The sequence below is a fragment of the Gymnoscopelus braueri genome, assembly GCF_963280865.1.
Source record: "Gymnoscopelus braueri genome assembly, chromosome: 6".
In the NCBI taxonomy this organism is placed as follows: Eukaryota; Metazoa; Chordata; class Actinopteri; order Myctophiformes; family Myctophidae; genus Gymnoscopelus; species Gymnoscopelus braueri.
In genome coordinates, this window is record NC_137607.1 from 7,982,579 (window position 1) to 7,997,449 (window position 14,871).

General features: G+C 40.2%; 1 protein-coding gene across 1 annotated transcript; it reads right to left on the reverse strand.

Annotated features, from left to right (window-relative positions):
* Positions 1 to 12,246: 12,246 nt before the first annotated feature.
* On the reverse strand, positions 12,247 to 12,944 carry LOC308087337 (surfeit locus protein 1-like; the record flags this gene model as incomplete). Its single annotated transcript, XM_080431117.1, has 1 exon — positions 12,247 to 12,944. The coding sequence occupies exon 1, from the start codon at positions 12,883 to 12,885 to the stop codon at positions 12,247 to 12,249; it is 639 nt and encodes a 212-aa protein (XP_080287243.1). The 5' UTR covers positions 12,886 to 12,944.
* Positions 12,945 to 14,871: the final 1,927 nt, after the last annotated feature.

Below are 14,871 nucleotides of genomic sequence, written 5' to 3' on the forward strand. Positions count from 1 at the left end.
GAAGGAGAAATGGTATTTGAGCCGAAAGAAATCAACAGATGTTTTGAGTCATTTTACCAGGAATTGTACAAATCTAGGGGGAAATTAAATGCACCAAAATCTGAAGAGTTCCTAAATAAAATATCTCTACCTAGGCTATCGGACAATTTAAAAGAAAAGTTGGATGAAATTATCACAGCAGATGAAATTATAAAAGCAATGGATCACTTATAATTGGGAAAGGCGCCGGGACCGGACGGGTTCACAATAGAGTTCTTAAAAAAATTCAGAGGCAGGCTACTCACACCATACTTAAACATGCTTAATGACTCCTTTCAAACAGGGAGACTTCCGCCTACATTCGAATTGGCAACAATCAATGTATTTCATAAACCATCGAAGGATGAAACCCTATGTGGGTCATACAGACCGTTATCACTACTCAATGTTGATTTTAAAATAATCTCTAAAATGTTGTCTCTAAGACTGGAAATGGTAATAAGCTCACTGATTCATGAGGACCAAACGGGATTTATCCAACAAAGACAAGGGGCAGATAATATCCGTAGACTTTTTCACATTATAGAGCTATCCAAAAATGAAATGGAGCCTAGATTAGTGATGTCAATGGACGCAGAAAAAGCATTTGATACTGTGGAATGGGGTTTTTTATTTAGTACATTACAACATATGAATTTTGGCGAAACATTTATTAACCATATAAAATTATTATATAGAGCACCCAAAGCACAGATCCTTACAAATGGGATTCTATCAAAACCTTTCCCCCTGGCAAGAGGAACCAGACAAGGTTGCCCATTATCACCATTACTATTCGCTATCACTATTGAATCATTGGCAGCTGCTATCAGAACAAATTCAGAGATTAAAGGGATAAAATTTGGTATGGAGGAGACTAAAGTATCTTTATATGCTGACGATTTATTGTTGTATATTTCAAAGCCAGATCAGTCTCTACCAGAATTATTTAACACAATAAAAGAATATAGCAACCTATCAGGATACAAACTTAACTACGAAAAAACTGAAGTAATGCCATTAAATAGTCACACCCAACTTAACAATTATCAACTGCTATCATCATTCAAATGGCAACCAAAGGGATTAAAATATTTAGGAATATCTGTCACGAATGACTTGAACAAAGCCTACCAAGCTAATTACATACCGCTTTTGGAGAAGACTAAAAGTGATCTACAAAGGTGGAAAAACTTACCCAAATCACTAATCGGAAGAGTTAATATAATTAAAATGAATGTCTTGCCAAAATGTATGTATTTTTTTCAATCAATCCCGTTAAAATGTCCCTCCAAAATGTTTATAGAAATAAATAGAACCATCTCACGGTTCTTATGGGCTGAGAAAAAAATCAGAGTAAAGATATCAACACTGCAAGCCCCAATCTCAAAAGGAGGGCTAAATTTACCTAATTTCAAATTATATTATTTAGCATCACAACTACGAACCGTCTGGTCCTGGCTCCAAAGAGACAATACAAACCCAGCTTGGATAACTATAGAACAACAACTGGTGAAACCAATTTCATTGAGGACAATCCCATTTTTAGGCTCACTAAAAAATTTGCATAGGATCACAAAAAGTCAAATTATTAGCCACACATTCGAGTGTTGGCAGGAAAGCCATAAAATGTTAGGACTTCGCCCTGTTTTATTTAAACACACACCCCTATGGAACAACCCCTTAGTCCCAGATAATATAAGATATGGCATTATTGCAAGCTGGAAAGACAAAGGAGTCACAGTACTAGGGGATCTTTGTGTCAAGGAGATATTTGCCGATTTCACTTTCATAAAAAACCTGTATCAGATACCCGGAACACACTTTTTTAAATTTTTGCAAATAAGGAGTTGGGTGAAAACCAATATAAATAAGAATTTTCCTAGTATTAAAGAAACCCCAATTGAAAAAACTATATGGAATGCAAAATCACAAAAAGGATTAATTTCAAAATTATACACTGCTATGAATTGTGAAATAAAACATAATTCTGGACAGCACAAACAGAAATGGGAAAATGATATTGGATGTGTATATACGTTGAAAGAATGGGAGGATCTACTACAGAGCTCACAGAAAACTCTGGTTAGCACTAATCACAGACTTATACAATTTAAGATACTCCATCGTGTGTATTATACCCCACAGAGGATGCATCGATTTAGCCCCAACACACCTCCTACATGCCCACGATGTCAATCAGAGAATGGGGACCTCATACATATGTTTTGGAAGTGTACACATCTGAATAGCTTTTGGAAGAATATTTATAAATATATGTCTGAGATACTACAAAAAGAGGTTCCCCCTGACCCCCGAATATCCATATTGGGAGATGTAGAGAGGCTCACGGAATTTACCAAGGATGAGAGGAAATCGATACTATTAATAATGACGGCAGCAAAAAAATGCATACTGACCAATTGGAAAGCTAACCAACCGCCCACACTCAAACAATGGTGGAGAGAACTTCTGTCATACTCCACCTCAGAAAAAATCATGTATAATGTGAAAGGGAAACCAATGAAATTTGATAGGATATGGGGAAACATTATCAATAATGTACGAAACATTGAAGGGAAGCTATCCCAATAGGAAAAACACACAAAAGGGGGAAAAAGGGAAAATAATAATAATGGTTAAGGAAGGAGACTGGAAGAGAAAAAACTTAAAGAAAAAAAAAAAAAAAAAGAAAAAAAAAAGAAAAAAAAGTAAATAAAGATAAAATGGTAATTTTAATAAAAAATAATAAAAAACAAAAAAAAAGTATCGATCTCCTCACAACAGCTAGGTACAAGAACTATAAACAGTATGAAAAATTGAATAACCATGTATAAACAACAATGTATGAACTGGTATAAATGCTGAGAAAAAAAAAAAAAAAACTTTAATATACATTTGTTATTATTTTTGTTGTACCGGGCTTTTGTTATGTATTATTATTATCATTGTTACTATGGTTATTATCATGAATTCTATTGTTACTGTTTTTTTTTTTGTCTTTTACTCTTTTTCCTTTTATGTAAAATAACTGAGGGTATGAAGAAATTATGAAACAATGAACTGAGAGACCTATGAGACAAGGAGAGAGAGAAAGTGGAAAACTTGTATTTGTGTTGGTGGGGAAGGCATGGGGCAATGAAATGTGAAATGTTTTTAATGTTGAAAATCAAATAAAAAGAGTAAAAAAAAAAAAAAAAGAATAGGAATACCACGATAACGCAATGGTGACTATGAACCACGTACCCAAACCCGTTGGAGGCTGCTTTTCCCAAGCTGAAATCTGCACTTAAACTGCAAGGCTGAATATGGCTGTGTTGTTGAACACATACACAGCTTAACGTCAGGAAAGTTACACGACACGACTCACTCGCCCAGGTGGTGTCAATAATAGGCTACTAATCACCGTGATCGTAACAAAATTCAGAATCACAGCGCTGCCTGTTTCGGATTCCGCACGTTAAAGTATATTCATTCATTTGTTTGTCTATTTATTAACTGCTACTGTAGGCTTACCCTGCGGTACATGAAAACTCCTGTTACAGTCATGGATCAACTTCAACCTGGTGTTTGCACTTTCTCCATTTACGGTCCGTACATATATATAAACGTTCAGATTTCAAATATAAATTGCCTACCCTATGGCCACGGATGTTAAAATGATGCACGGGACTCTCAAAAGTACCCGTATATTCTGTATTGTTCAATAAAAAGCATTTTAATCCGATCGGTGGCCATTTTCTCATAGAGTTATAATGTATCAGAGTGCAATACACCTATCAACCGATAGGGTCGCTTTGTTGAAAGCATATGGAGAAAATGGCCACCGATCAGATTAAAATGCTTTTTATTGAACAATACGGATGATACGGGTACTTTTGAGAGCACGTACATAAATGTAACATCCGTGGCCATGGGATAAGCATAGCATTTCTGTAGATGTACAGGCTATAAATGGAGAAAGTGCAAACACCAGGTTGAAATTCATCCATGACGGTCGAGACAGACGACCGTCGTGTATCCATGGCTATTACTCCCTCTAACATTTCCCGTGTTTTTAGTTTATTGAAATAATGTCATGCACATTTGTCCAGTGCATAGCCTACTGCAGGCCTTGTTGACTAGATTTAGAAGAGATTTTGAAGCTATTGCTGCTGAAATGATCGATTATTTTTAAGGGGAAAAGCCGTCATTTAACATGCAAGTCAATGGGTGAGAAGCAGAGATTGCCAGGCGCTGCCAGGCCTGGGTGTGACTAACTTCGCACCACCAGTCACAGTGTGGAGTGGGTGGGGCTTAGCGAAGGGTCCATTAAACGCACATCCAATTTCATAATCACCTCAATAATCCCCTCTACCGCTACACAAGGATCATCAAGCCATTCTCCACAGTTATCAGCTGAAGACCGCGAACTGGACCTGCATATGGCGACAATACACGAGGAGGAGGAGGAGGAGGAGGATGAATAAGTCTATATCATACACATCCTATCATATCAAATACAATTGTTTTTTGTTATTTTCTGTCATTTTATTATTTATAAATAAACAGTTATTTAAGAAACATGTTTTCATTCTTTAAAATTGTTATATGAATGTTATTGTATATGTGGCAGGATGGGCGTTGGCTCCCACTCTACCCACGGCCCATCCTCCGCCCACTCATCAGTGGGCTGATTGGCATCAGTATTAAAGCAGTGCACCTCCTACCAGAGTTAGCTGTCTGTCTCCACTCCTGGTTGTTTCCATTCTAGGCTTGCCTGTTGGGCTCGCTTGTGGTCTTGTCGCGCATCAGCGCAGGTATGTCTCTCCATCTTGCTGTTTCCTGCACTCGCCTGTGTACTCTGTGCATGGTATTGAACTTGACTGTGACAGCTTGTTGTCTCTTGTAGCCCCGGTTGTTTACAAACATCCTTCGGGAGTGTTTGCTCCGGGCGTGTGGTGCCATTTCACCACGCACAAGAAGGTACGTTGGTGGTCCTCTTTCTCCGCAGTATAGCACATTCATTTGGTGGTTAAGTTGACATTTTTAGTGACCGTAAACCTTGGCCTTTATTATTTCAGTTGCTTCCTAGTGCCCGGTTTCCGCCGCTGCGGGCAGTGCTACTGTGCATTCCGCCCTTGCAAACACGGTAGGTTCACTGTCTGTCTCTCCGCTCTTGTCTCAAAGAATGTCAGTATTAAATAGTAGAATAACACAACAGCCGTTTGTTGTTTCAGGCCCGGTGACACAACTGCTGCTTTTCTGTATTTATATTACCGTGACACCTTCCCTTGCTGGGTGTGGTTTTATGTTCTTTTATGTTGAAGCAAAGCAGCAGTGTGTGTCAGTGGACGTGAGAGGACCCATTGGTCGCCTAAACGGGCTCCCTGGTTTCCGCTTCAGGACCTGGGTTGTGTACTACTCAATTTGGTTGTAAGTCTTGAAAGTTTTCTGTCACCGCTATGGAGGCGGAGCTGCAAGAGCTCAGGGAGCTGGTAGCACAGCTAAAGGCAGATAATTGTTCATTGAGACAAGAGCAGAGAGATACACAGCCAAGTACTAGTATTGTTCCCTCGGATGTGTCAGTCCCACCTCCTCCTGCACCCCTGTTGGGTGGTGCCAGTGTTATTTCACCAGAGAGATTGGTCTTTGTGCCGCGAGATAGAAAGTGCCCATATTTCAGTGGCAAGTCTGGCGTAAGTATACATGCATGCTTGCATGCGCACTCGCTACCTCTCGGCCATAGACCAAGCTTTTTTTCTATTTGATCATCTAGAGGGACAGGCACGAGAGGAGATAAAATATTGCCCTGCTGCGGAGAGGGAGGATCCCAATAACATCATTGGCATTCTAAGAGACCTGTATGGGTGTTCACAGTCGTACATAGTTTTGCAGGAGGCATTTTACAGCAGGAAACAGCAGGATGGAGAGACATTGCAAGAATTCTCTCTCGCTCTGATGAGCTTGATGGAGAAAGTCAAACAGCGGGCTTCGGCCAGCATGTTTAATGCCGAGGTTGTGTTGCGGGATCAGTTCACAGAGCATGTCATGGACAGAGCCCTTCATCGGGAGCTGAAGCAGCTGGTACGCTGTCATCCAGCGATGACTCTGCTTGAGGTTAGAGAGGAAGCTGTTCATTGGGAACGGGCAGGCAGGCCCGTTTGTGAAAAGCGTGGCAACGATTCAGTTCCATCGATGTATGGTGTTCAGTATGCTGTTCACGGCAGGGCGCACCCGGCCAGTAGTGACTGGCCTCAGAGTTCAGAGTTTGGTGCGTTAACAGAGATGCTACAACGGCAACAGGAGCAATTGAACCAGCTAATGCAAGTAGTGGCTCTCTTACCAGGTACTCGTCAAACTCATCACCACCCCCGTGCTGGCCCTGTAATATGCAGGAGGTGTCAGCAACCCGGGCACTTAGCTAGAAAGTGTAGGGGTCAACGGGTTTCTCCCCAGACTGTACAGCTAGCAGTGTCACCAGTGCCAGTAGCTCAAGTTACTCAGGCTGCTGTTACAGCATTGCCCGGTTACACCCTGTCTGACTTACACACTTTGCAAAGTGCTGATGTTGTCATTCAGGAGGTTCTGGTGTACTGGAGGCAGAAGGCACGTCCCAGTGCCGCAGACCGTAGACAGATGTCCAAGTCAGCTTTGGCGCTGCTTGGCCAATGGGACCGTTTGGTTGAGACAGCTGGTGTAGTATATCGTAAGATCTTCCGTCCGAATGGTGTGGAAGTGTGGTTTTTTTATTTGTGTATCTGAAAGGTCAAATTAGCCTTCGTGATTTTAAGGGATAAACAAATTTCAATTACAGATGTAGGCCTACAGTTAGTGTAAGATCACTTATATGCTGATATCTCATTTGCCTGACCAGTTAAATCACTTTTAATCCCATTGTTCTGTTTCTTTTGTTCCTACATAATATTACCATAAGAACTAAATGTCTTTATCTAATATTTGTATTACAGACACACAAGTACCCAATATAATCGTGAACACTTATTCCAAAGTGTTATTAGCCACAGCCACCTTCAAAATGAAGGCGAGAACAGAGGATGAACCGTTTAATATCGTGGACTTTGGCAACCTGCAAATAAATCAAAAAGTAAGTATTGAATTCAAGCTTCATCATTAGACTTATTAGAGAACGCACGTTGTCGTCGAAGTTTAACTTCAATGTTTTGCTAACAATTGCTATTCAATGAGAATGTAACTGCAGTTTGGTGTGACTACGCCCTATAGTAATGTTTGTAATTTGTGTGGAAAAAGATGTGTTTAATAGTATTTGCACTTTTCCCATTTGTATCTACATAAACGTTCCGATTTCAAATATAAAGTGCTTACTCCATAGCACATGTTATAGTTAAATCCGATCCCCCAGAAGTAACTATATATTCTGTATTGTTCTAAAAAGCATTATAATCCGATCAGTGGGCATTTTCTCATACAATCACAATGCAGTACATCTTCTAATCAATAAGGTGTTTTACTTGAAAGCATTATGGAGAAAATGGCCACTAATAGGATTCAAATACTTTTTTATCCAACAATATCAAATATATGGATACTTCTGAGGGCCGTATACACAATTGTAACATATGTGAGACTGTGAGCATGTATTATTAGTATGTAGATGTAGTCTACAGATCAAAATAGGAGACGGTGCAGCAAGTATTTTGAAGATCATCAGTAATGCATCGGAAATAACTTAATATAACCTAATATCTTGTCTTTTCTTTTGTCATAAGATTGGACAAATCAACTGCAAACTGCTGAAATGCTACACGGAAGAAACTATCTATCCACCAAGAGCCGTCAACCTGAGAAATGCAGAAATAGCGGACCCCACAGGGAAGTGCCATTTGACGATCTGGGGAACAGCAATAAAAGCCATGGAAGAAGGATCATCTTACAAAATCACTCATCTGACATACAAAAACTATTCACACCCATCACTAAGCACCACCCCAGACAGCATCATCACTGCACAGAGCACCGACATTCACATTCCCCAATCCATATTATCAACACAATTAGTCACTCCCCCACAAAATGTCACCACCACTGTGTCATAGAAGGAGAAGGGTGACTTATAATAGATGAATTTCTTTATAAATGTGTATGTATTCTATGTGAAGGTATATATAAATGTATGTACTGTATGTGGTTTGTTTCAAATCTTTACTATGAGTTGCTGGTCGGGTGTACACTGGAATGTTTGTAACTTTATTTTTTTATTTTAAAATTGATGTGTCTGATAATCCCATGTGGGCTGGGTCAAGAAATTGTCCGGACACGGAAATAAAACATTCATTCATTCATTCAGTCACCGCACCTATCACTGCATGCACACTTAGTACACAAATGGAATGTTCACACTGTCACAAATATATGGTCACCTTTGTACACAACACCAGCACAAACAAATGCACTAATGTACCATGTGTAAAAAAAACGACACATACACACCAGTCACATCAGGCACTGTCGTCATCAAAACACAACAATCCGAACAAAAACTCACTTTCCCTCACTCCGCCGTCACCAAGTATTTATCATTACAACCACAACTCGCACGCACACTCACCAACTCCGACACAATAGAAGAGCACCTTTTGGACATCGAACATTTCACAATTCAACACACATCAAATTTCATCATCACCTCAATAATCCCCTCTACCGCCACAGGACCATCAAGCCATTCACCACAATTATCACCTGAAGACCACGAACTGGACCGGCAAATGGCCATAATAAACGAGGAGGAGGAGGAGAATGAATAACTCTATAAGTCTATATCATACACATCATATCAAATACAATAGTTTTTTGTTATTTTCTGTAATTTTATAATTTATAAATACAGTTATTTAAGAAACATGTTTTCATTCTTTAAAATTGATATATGAATGTTATTGTATAGAAGTTATAAAATACTGCACTTTAGATTTTGACAGAAGAAAATACGTTTCAACGTTTCCTGTAAAATTAATACTTTGTAAAAAGGGTCCATATATGTCCAAGGGAAAATGGTATAATTAGTATAATATAATAAATGTATTTAATAACATTTAGCCGTAATGGCACCTTCACACCAACATTGAATATTACTTTCATTCACCATCATATATAATGGTGAATGAAAGCAACCAAAGCCATCACAATTCTTAAACAAAAACTAATGCCTATAATATACAATTAGATAATTAACATATTGTCAAATGCATATAAGTACTTACAAAGTAATACACAGTCATCACATAAAAACAATCAACCTTTAAACCACTCATAAATAAATGATAGACACCGCACCGAACTTTTCTACTACATATAAAGGCGAATAATACCAATGCATTTTAATGGGAATAGAGCAGTTTGCTGCCATTTTTAGATGTCTGCACAAAAAAACCTCCATTCCTCCATTGTTTATTTTCATTAAGTGCTGTGCTGTCTTATTATATTATAAAACATACATTAATCACTTAAGACCTATTTTATACATACTGTAGGCTATTTGAAAAAAAGCCATTCTACAAGCTTTTATTTTCAAACATTTTAGTACTTTTAACTTTTGGTCCTTTAAAGGAGTAGTTCACCCAAAAAATTACATATTTTCTATCAATTGCACACCTCATGAAGCCTTGAATTCATGGATTTGTTTTTGTTTTTGTTGCATTCCTAAGCTAATAATTTGATTCCCGTCTCCTACCGACTAATGTATCCGGTAGGAGAGACAAAGTTCATTCTTTGTGTCGCCTACCGGAAATACACACGGTCATCAAATTGTTGGCTTAGGAATGCGACAAAAACAAAGATAAATCCATGAATTCAAGGATTCATGGGGTGTGCAATTGATATAAAATAGGTCATTTTTTGGGTGAACTCCTCCTTTAAGTACATTTTGAATAATTTTGTACTTTTACTCAAGTATATTTTGAATTACGGACTTTAACTTGTAACAGAGTATTTCTATCATGGTGCGAGGCAAAAGTGTAGGACCCAAAGACAGGAGCAGAGCAGGTCATATGCACATGGACTTAATAAACATATAGGTGAGCAGATCTTAACAGAACACCAAGATAACATGTATGTTCCAACAAGAACCATGAGGAACTGAGGGTCTATATATACACACAGGGTTAATTTGACACAGGTGAACACAAGACAAATCAACACAGGGATTGGCTGGGGCACAACAGGACACAGGTGGAGAACATAACTAATCAAAGGGAGGTGAGACAAGACAGGTAGCAAACACTAGGGCAGACAGGAACATTAGGAACATAACTACACAATAAAAGTACAAGGAGAACAGGAAACAATAGGAACAATACATAATGAGATACAAGGATCCTGACAATTTCTACAATAACGTATTGATACTTTTACTTAAGCAAAAAAAATTAGTACTTTTTCCACCACTGAGACACACACACACACACACACACATGCACGCACACACACACACACACACACACACACACACACACACACACACACACACACACACACAGACACGACGTGGAGAGATCGATACACATTCCTATTCAGAGCTCCACTTGCTCGCAGAGAGCAGAGCAGGCCAGAGTGATCTGTTGTGATTTGTCGGTGATAAAGATTATTATTAATTAATGACAGTATGTAGTATGTAACTTTAAAATTCGTGGGGGCGCAGTCGGTAGTGCTGTCGCCTCACAGCTAAAAGGTCCTGGGTTCGATTCCCGCCGGGGTTGCTGTGGGCGCTGGGGGCGTGTCTTCTCCTCCGCGTCATCAGCGCCCATACCCTAGGTGGGGTTGGCGAAAGGGCCTTTCTGTGTGGAGTTTGCATGTTCTCCCTGTGGCTCCTACCCCTCACAAAAACATGTAGTAATCCTGGTCACTATACTGCCTCCCCCTGGTCAGCTGGGGCGCCTGATGGAGGGGAAGGGAACTGGTTGGAATAATGTGTTCCTTCCACACGCTATGTCCTACCAGGGAAACTCCCCCCTGTCAGGTGATAAGAAGGTCAGTTGGCTCACATGCATTGAAGGAGGCATGAGCTCGGCCCTGGCCTCTCTAGGGTGGTGGGGGGGGGTGTAGTGCCCAGGATCACTTAGCAAATTGGCACCGGGGGATACAAATTATATAAAAAAAATAAAAAAAACTTTAAAATTTGTTTTTGTGGGTGTGTGTTTAGTCCATGTTCGGCCTCCGGCGTTCACTGGTCACATTATGCTCCAATACCCCTCTCCGCCGAGTGAGAACCGGGCACGGGGGACCACGGGGGACTGTGTGACAGTCCGCCCCCCGCCCTCTCTTATCTCCCCCGAGAGAGCTGGTGGAGAGAGGGGCCTCATGGAACATAACCGGTTTCCACTGCTTTCACAACTTGTTGGTCACATATCATATATAAAAAAAATATATATATATAATAAAAATGTAGAAGCTGATTTGCATAGAGATAACAGTGAAAATAAAAGCTGATTAATTGTTTTGCTTTTTTTTGTGTGAAGCAGTTTGAGAGGGAATTTCCCAGCATCCAGAAAGCAAATATAAAGAGAGTTATTGATAAAGTTAATGAGTACCTCCGTACAGAGAGAACAAAACACAGCAAGAGACCTACATGATTTGATACTGTTATTTATGATGTCCATCATGTCTCTTCTTTTTATGCACATTAGATGCTAAAGATACTGTTGCATCCTTTGATTTTTATTGTGCGGCTTGAACAGGCAAACGCATACTTTTTTAATGTAGTTGCTTGTGTGGGAGGATCATTGTTACAATGTTGATATACATTTTCTTCATCTACTTTATTTTGGTAGCTTATGTCAGATACTGTTTTATTACCATATGCACAGTTTTGGTGGGCTGGCAGTGCCACTGAACCCCGTGGCTATAGCTGTGTGTCTGTGTCAGGATGGCCAGGGGGGCCCACATTCCGAAACAACACTATATATGGAAATCCAGTTGTCCAGAAACCGATATGCCCATATATGGGCATGCCCATGTGGTGAGGTGGACATAGCCAATATATAATTTTGGAGTCGACTACGCCACCTGGAGGATAATAGACTCCAGGAACTCCAAATAAACACTTTCAAACAGGTTCTTATACATACCAGGGTTTGATGCTCAAAATGAATTGAGTTTATTTAAATTTTACGCAGCTGGATTTCATACATTTCTACCTAATGTCTTGTACAATCTTTTGTAAATACATAATGTCTACACAACTCAGTTTTATCCAGACAGCTGTTCAGTTCATACTATCATCTTTTTGATGAACTTTGCATACCACATATACGAAGTTGCAGCACACAGACCATACCATGTTATTACATACTGGATGTGTTCATTCCTCAGGGTGACTCTGGTCTGTCCACCTATTGGTCCGCCAGGAATGGTGCTGCCAAAGTCTGCATCAATGAAGATGGGCTCAGCTCCGGTGACACTGGACATGGCCTCGAGATCGCGGTAGTGCCAGCGGTTGTTCTCCACATCATTGTGTGGCACAAAGGGTTTGCGGATTTCTGTCAGCCTTACTGCCCCTACCACATCTACCTCTCCTTCCACCTGTCCGTTTTCCCTTGTCTCAGGTCTTATCTTCTTCCTGGGGACATATCCTCTGTTCACCAGGATTTTGATGCCTAAGTCGGTACAGTAGAATGGAGTAATGACATTTGCTCCAGTCTCTCCACTGGAGGACAGTGTGCCAGCCTCCCTGGCCTCCTTCTCTGGGTCAACCGGTGAGCGGGGCAGTATATACATCTCCTGTGAGTGGTCGTACTGTCCTCGAACCGTCACCCTCCTGTATTCTAAGCTATTCAGCTCAAGAGGATCGATAGGAAGAGGAATAGGCTCTGCAGTAGTAAGACTTCTCAGATCTGCAATGAGTTGCATTTTCCACTGACGCCGTTTGACCTGCCATGTTCCAAGGCCAAACGTTGCGGCAGGAATTAGAAGCAGGAACCATTTGAGAAATGAGTCCTCTCCCTTTTCACTACTGGCAGCTGAAGTACTTGACTGACGCCCAAACAAAAAAGACTTTCCCTCTGTATGTTTGAAGATGTGCTGCCTGGGCGAGAAAAGAGTCCTCTTGACGTAAATTACATTTGTGTTCTTTTTCATTATATTCAGCGTTCTGATGGAATACGCCAGCATAGACTTCAAAGAAGTCATATTTATTAATAATCCAAACACCAAAAATAAGAGCTACAAAGTATTAAGTTAACAGCATATAAAAGAATGCACCAATAGTCTTAAACCAGGCCAGGGCAAGTGTTCACGAAATTAATGAAATGTCCCAAAATGGAGGCTTCATGTGGGGGCTGAATAACTAATAACTCATAAAAACAAGAACTAAAATAATGAGTTCAAATAACGAATACAGCTGCACAGTGCACACACCATCAAGCGTTTTCCATAAATGATAAAACATGCAGTTACAAAACTGACCCCATCACACCCATACTGATGACATCAGTATGGGTCATGGTCATAAAAGAGCCATGGACAGCCAGATACACAGCCAGATACAAATAACTCCATAAATGGACACAAAAGAGACACAGACAGACGATCGGTCCCATATATGCACATGACCATATATGGGCATAGCTGTCGGATCTGTGGCTCTGGACAACCGGATCTCTGTATCTGTCAGTCCTTGTCCCTTTCATGCCCATATATGGAGATCACTGATGTCATCAGTATCTTTCTTTCTTTCTTTATTTGTCCTATATTTATTCAGGGAAACCCATTGAGAGCAAGCTCTCTTTTTCAAGGACGCCCTGATAACAAACATTTGAATCACATTACAATGTTGTTGTATTTAACAATAAATTAAATTTAACAATAAAGCAAAAGAGAAAAGCAGAAGAATAAAACAACATTATATGCCCATATATGGGTATGCCCCCTTTTGTGCCCATATATGGAGCTGACTGATATGTTTGTGCCTGATGCCATGGCGACACACTTCCCGGAAGGTGCATTTAAGCCTTCCAAATAATCCAGATTCCGATAGCATAATTAGGGCCCTATTTTGCGCGTCCAAGAACCAGGCCTTATGACTAAACTTAAAGACGGGGTGCCGTGATTTTCAGTGAATTTCCCCCCCCCCCTAAAACATGATCATCAGGTATTATGGTTATACTAGGAGGAAGATTTTTTTCAAAAAAGTGTACAGAAATTGTTAAAATTATGTTTTTATGTGGACACGCCTCCAGTTCATTAAGTATACCTGGTTCTCACCTTAGCACCTCCTCCACCACCTTAGCACCACCCACCTGTCCTAGTCCCTCCGCCTCCTCATGCCCACACCTGTTGTGTTATGATAATGAGGGGGAGGGTATGTTTTTACTATGTCACTAAAGCGCTGTTTTTCTATTGGCACGTTTGATCCTCAAGGTTTCAGCCCGACGGAACGTCAAGCCCAGCCCGACCCAAAGCCCGATACATAATTGACTAATTGGGCCCAGCACAGCCTGAAACCCGTCATTTTTCTAAACAAGCTTAATTGCTGCATGCAGTCTTTTTTCTCATTACATCTTGGTAATTAGTTAAGAACAGGAGTCATTCTACCCTTTTCCAACTGTCTTTATTTAAAAAAAACTGCTTGGAACAAATAGGGCTATATAAATATATACAATTAGGTTGGGGTGTGCGTGGATATTCGGTTAAACGGTTAAACAGGGCTGCCCCTACTAACCGTTTTTTTCCATATTGCTGTCATGTCTTGATAAAATTATGCTTTTAACAAGCAAAATAAGCAGTAAAAATAGTTTGGATTACTTTGTTTGATAGGAAAGCGTTGCGATGGAGAAATCCCATCCAATATAAGGATGTGAATCGCCCATGTTACCTAGTAGCCCGCTGCCTGTGATC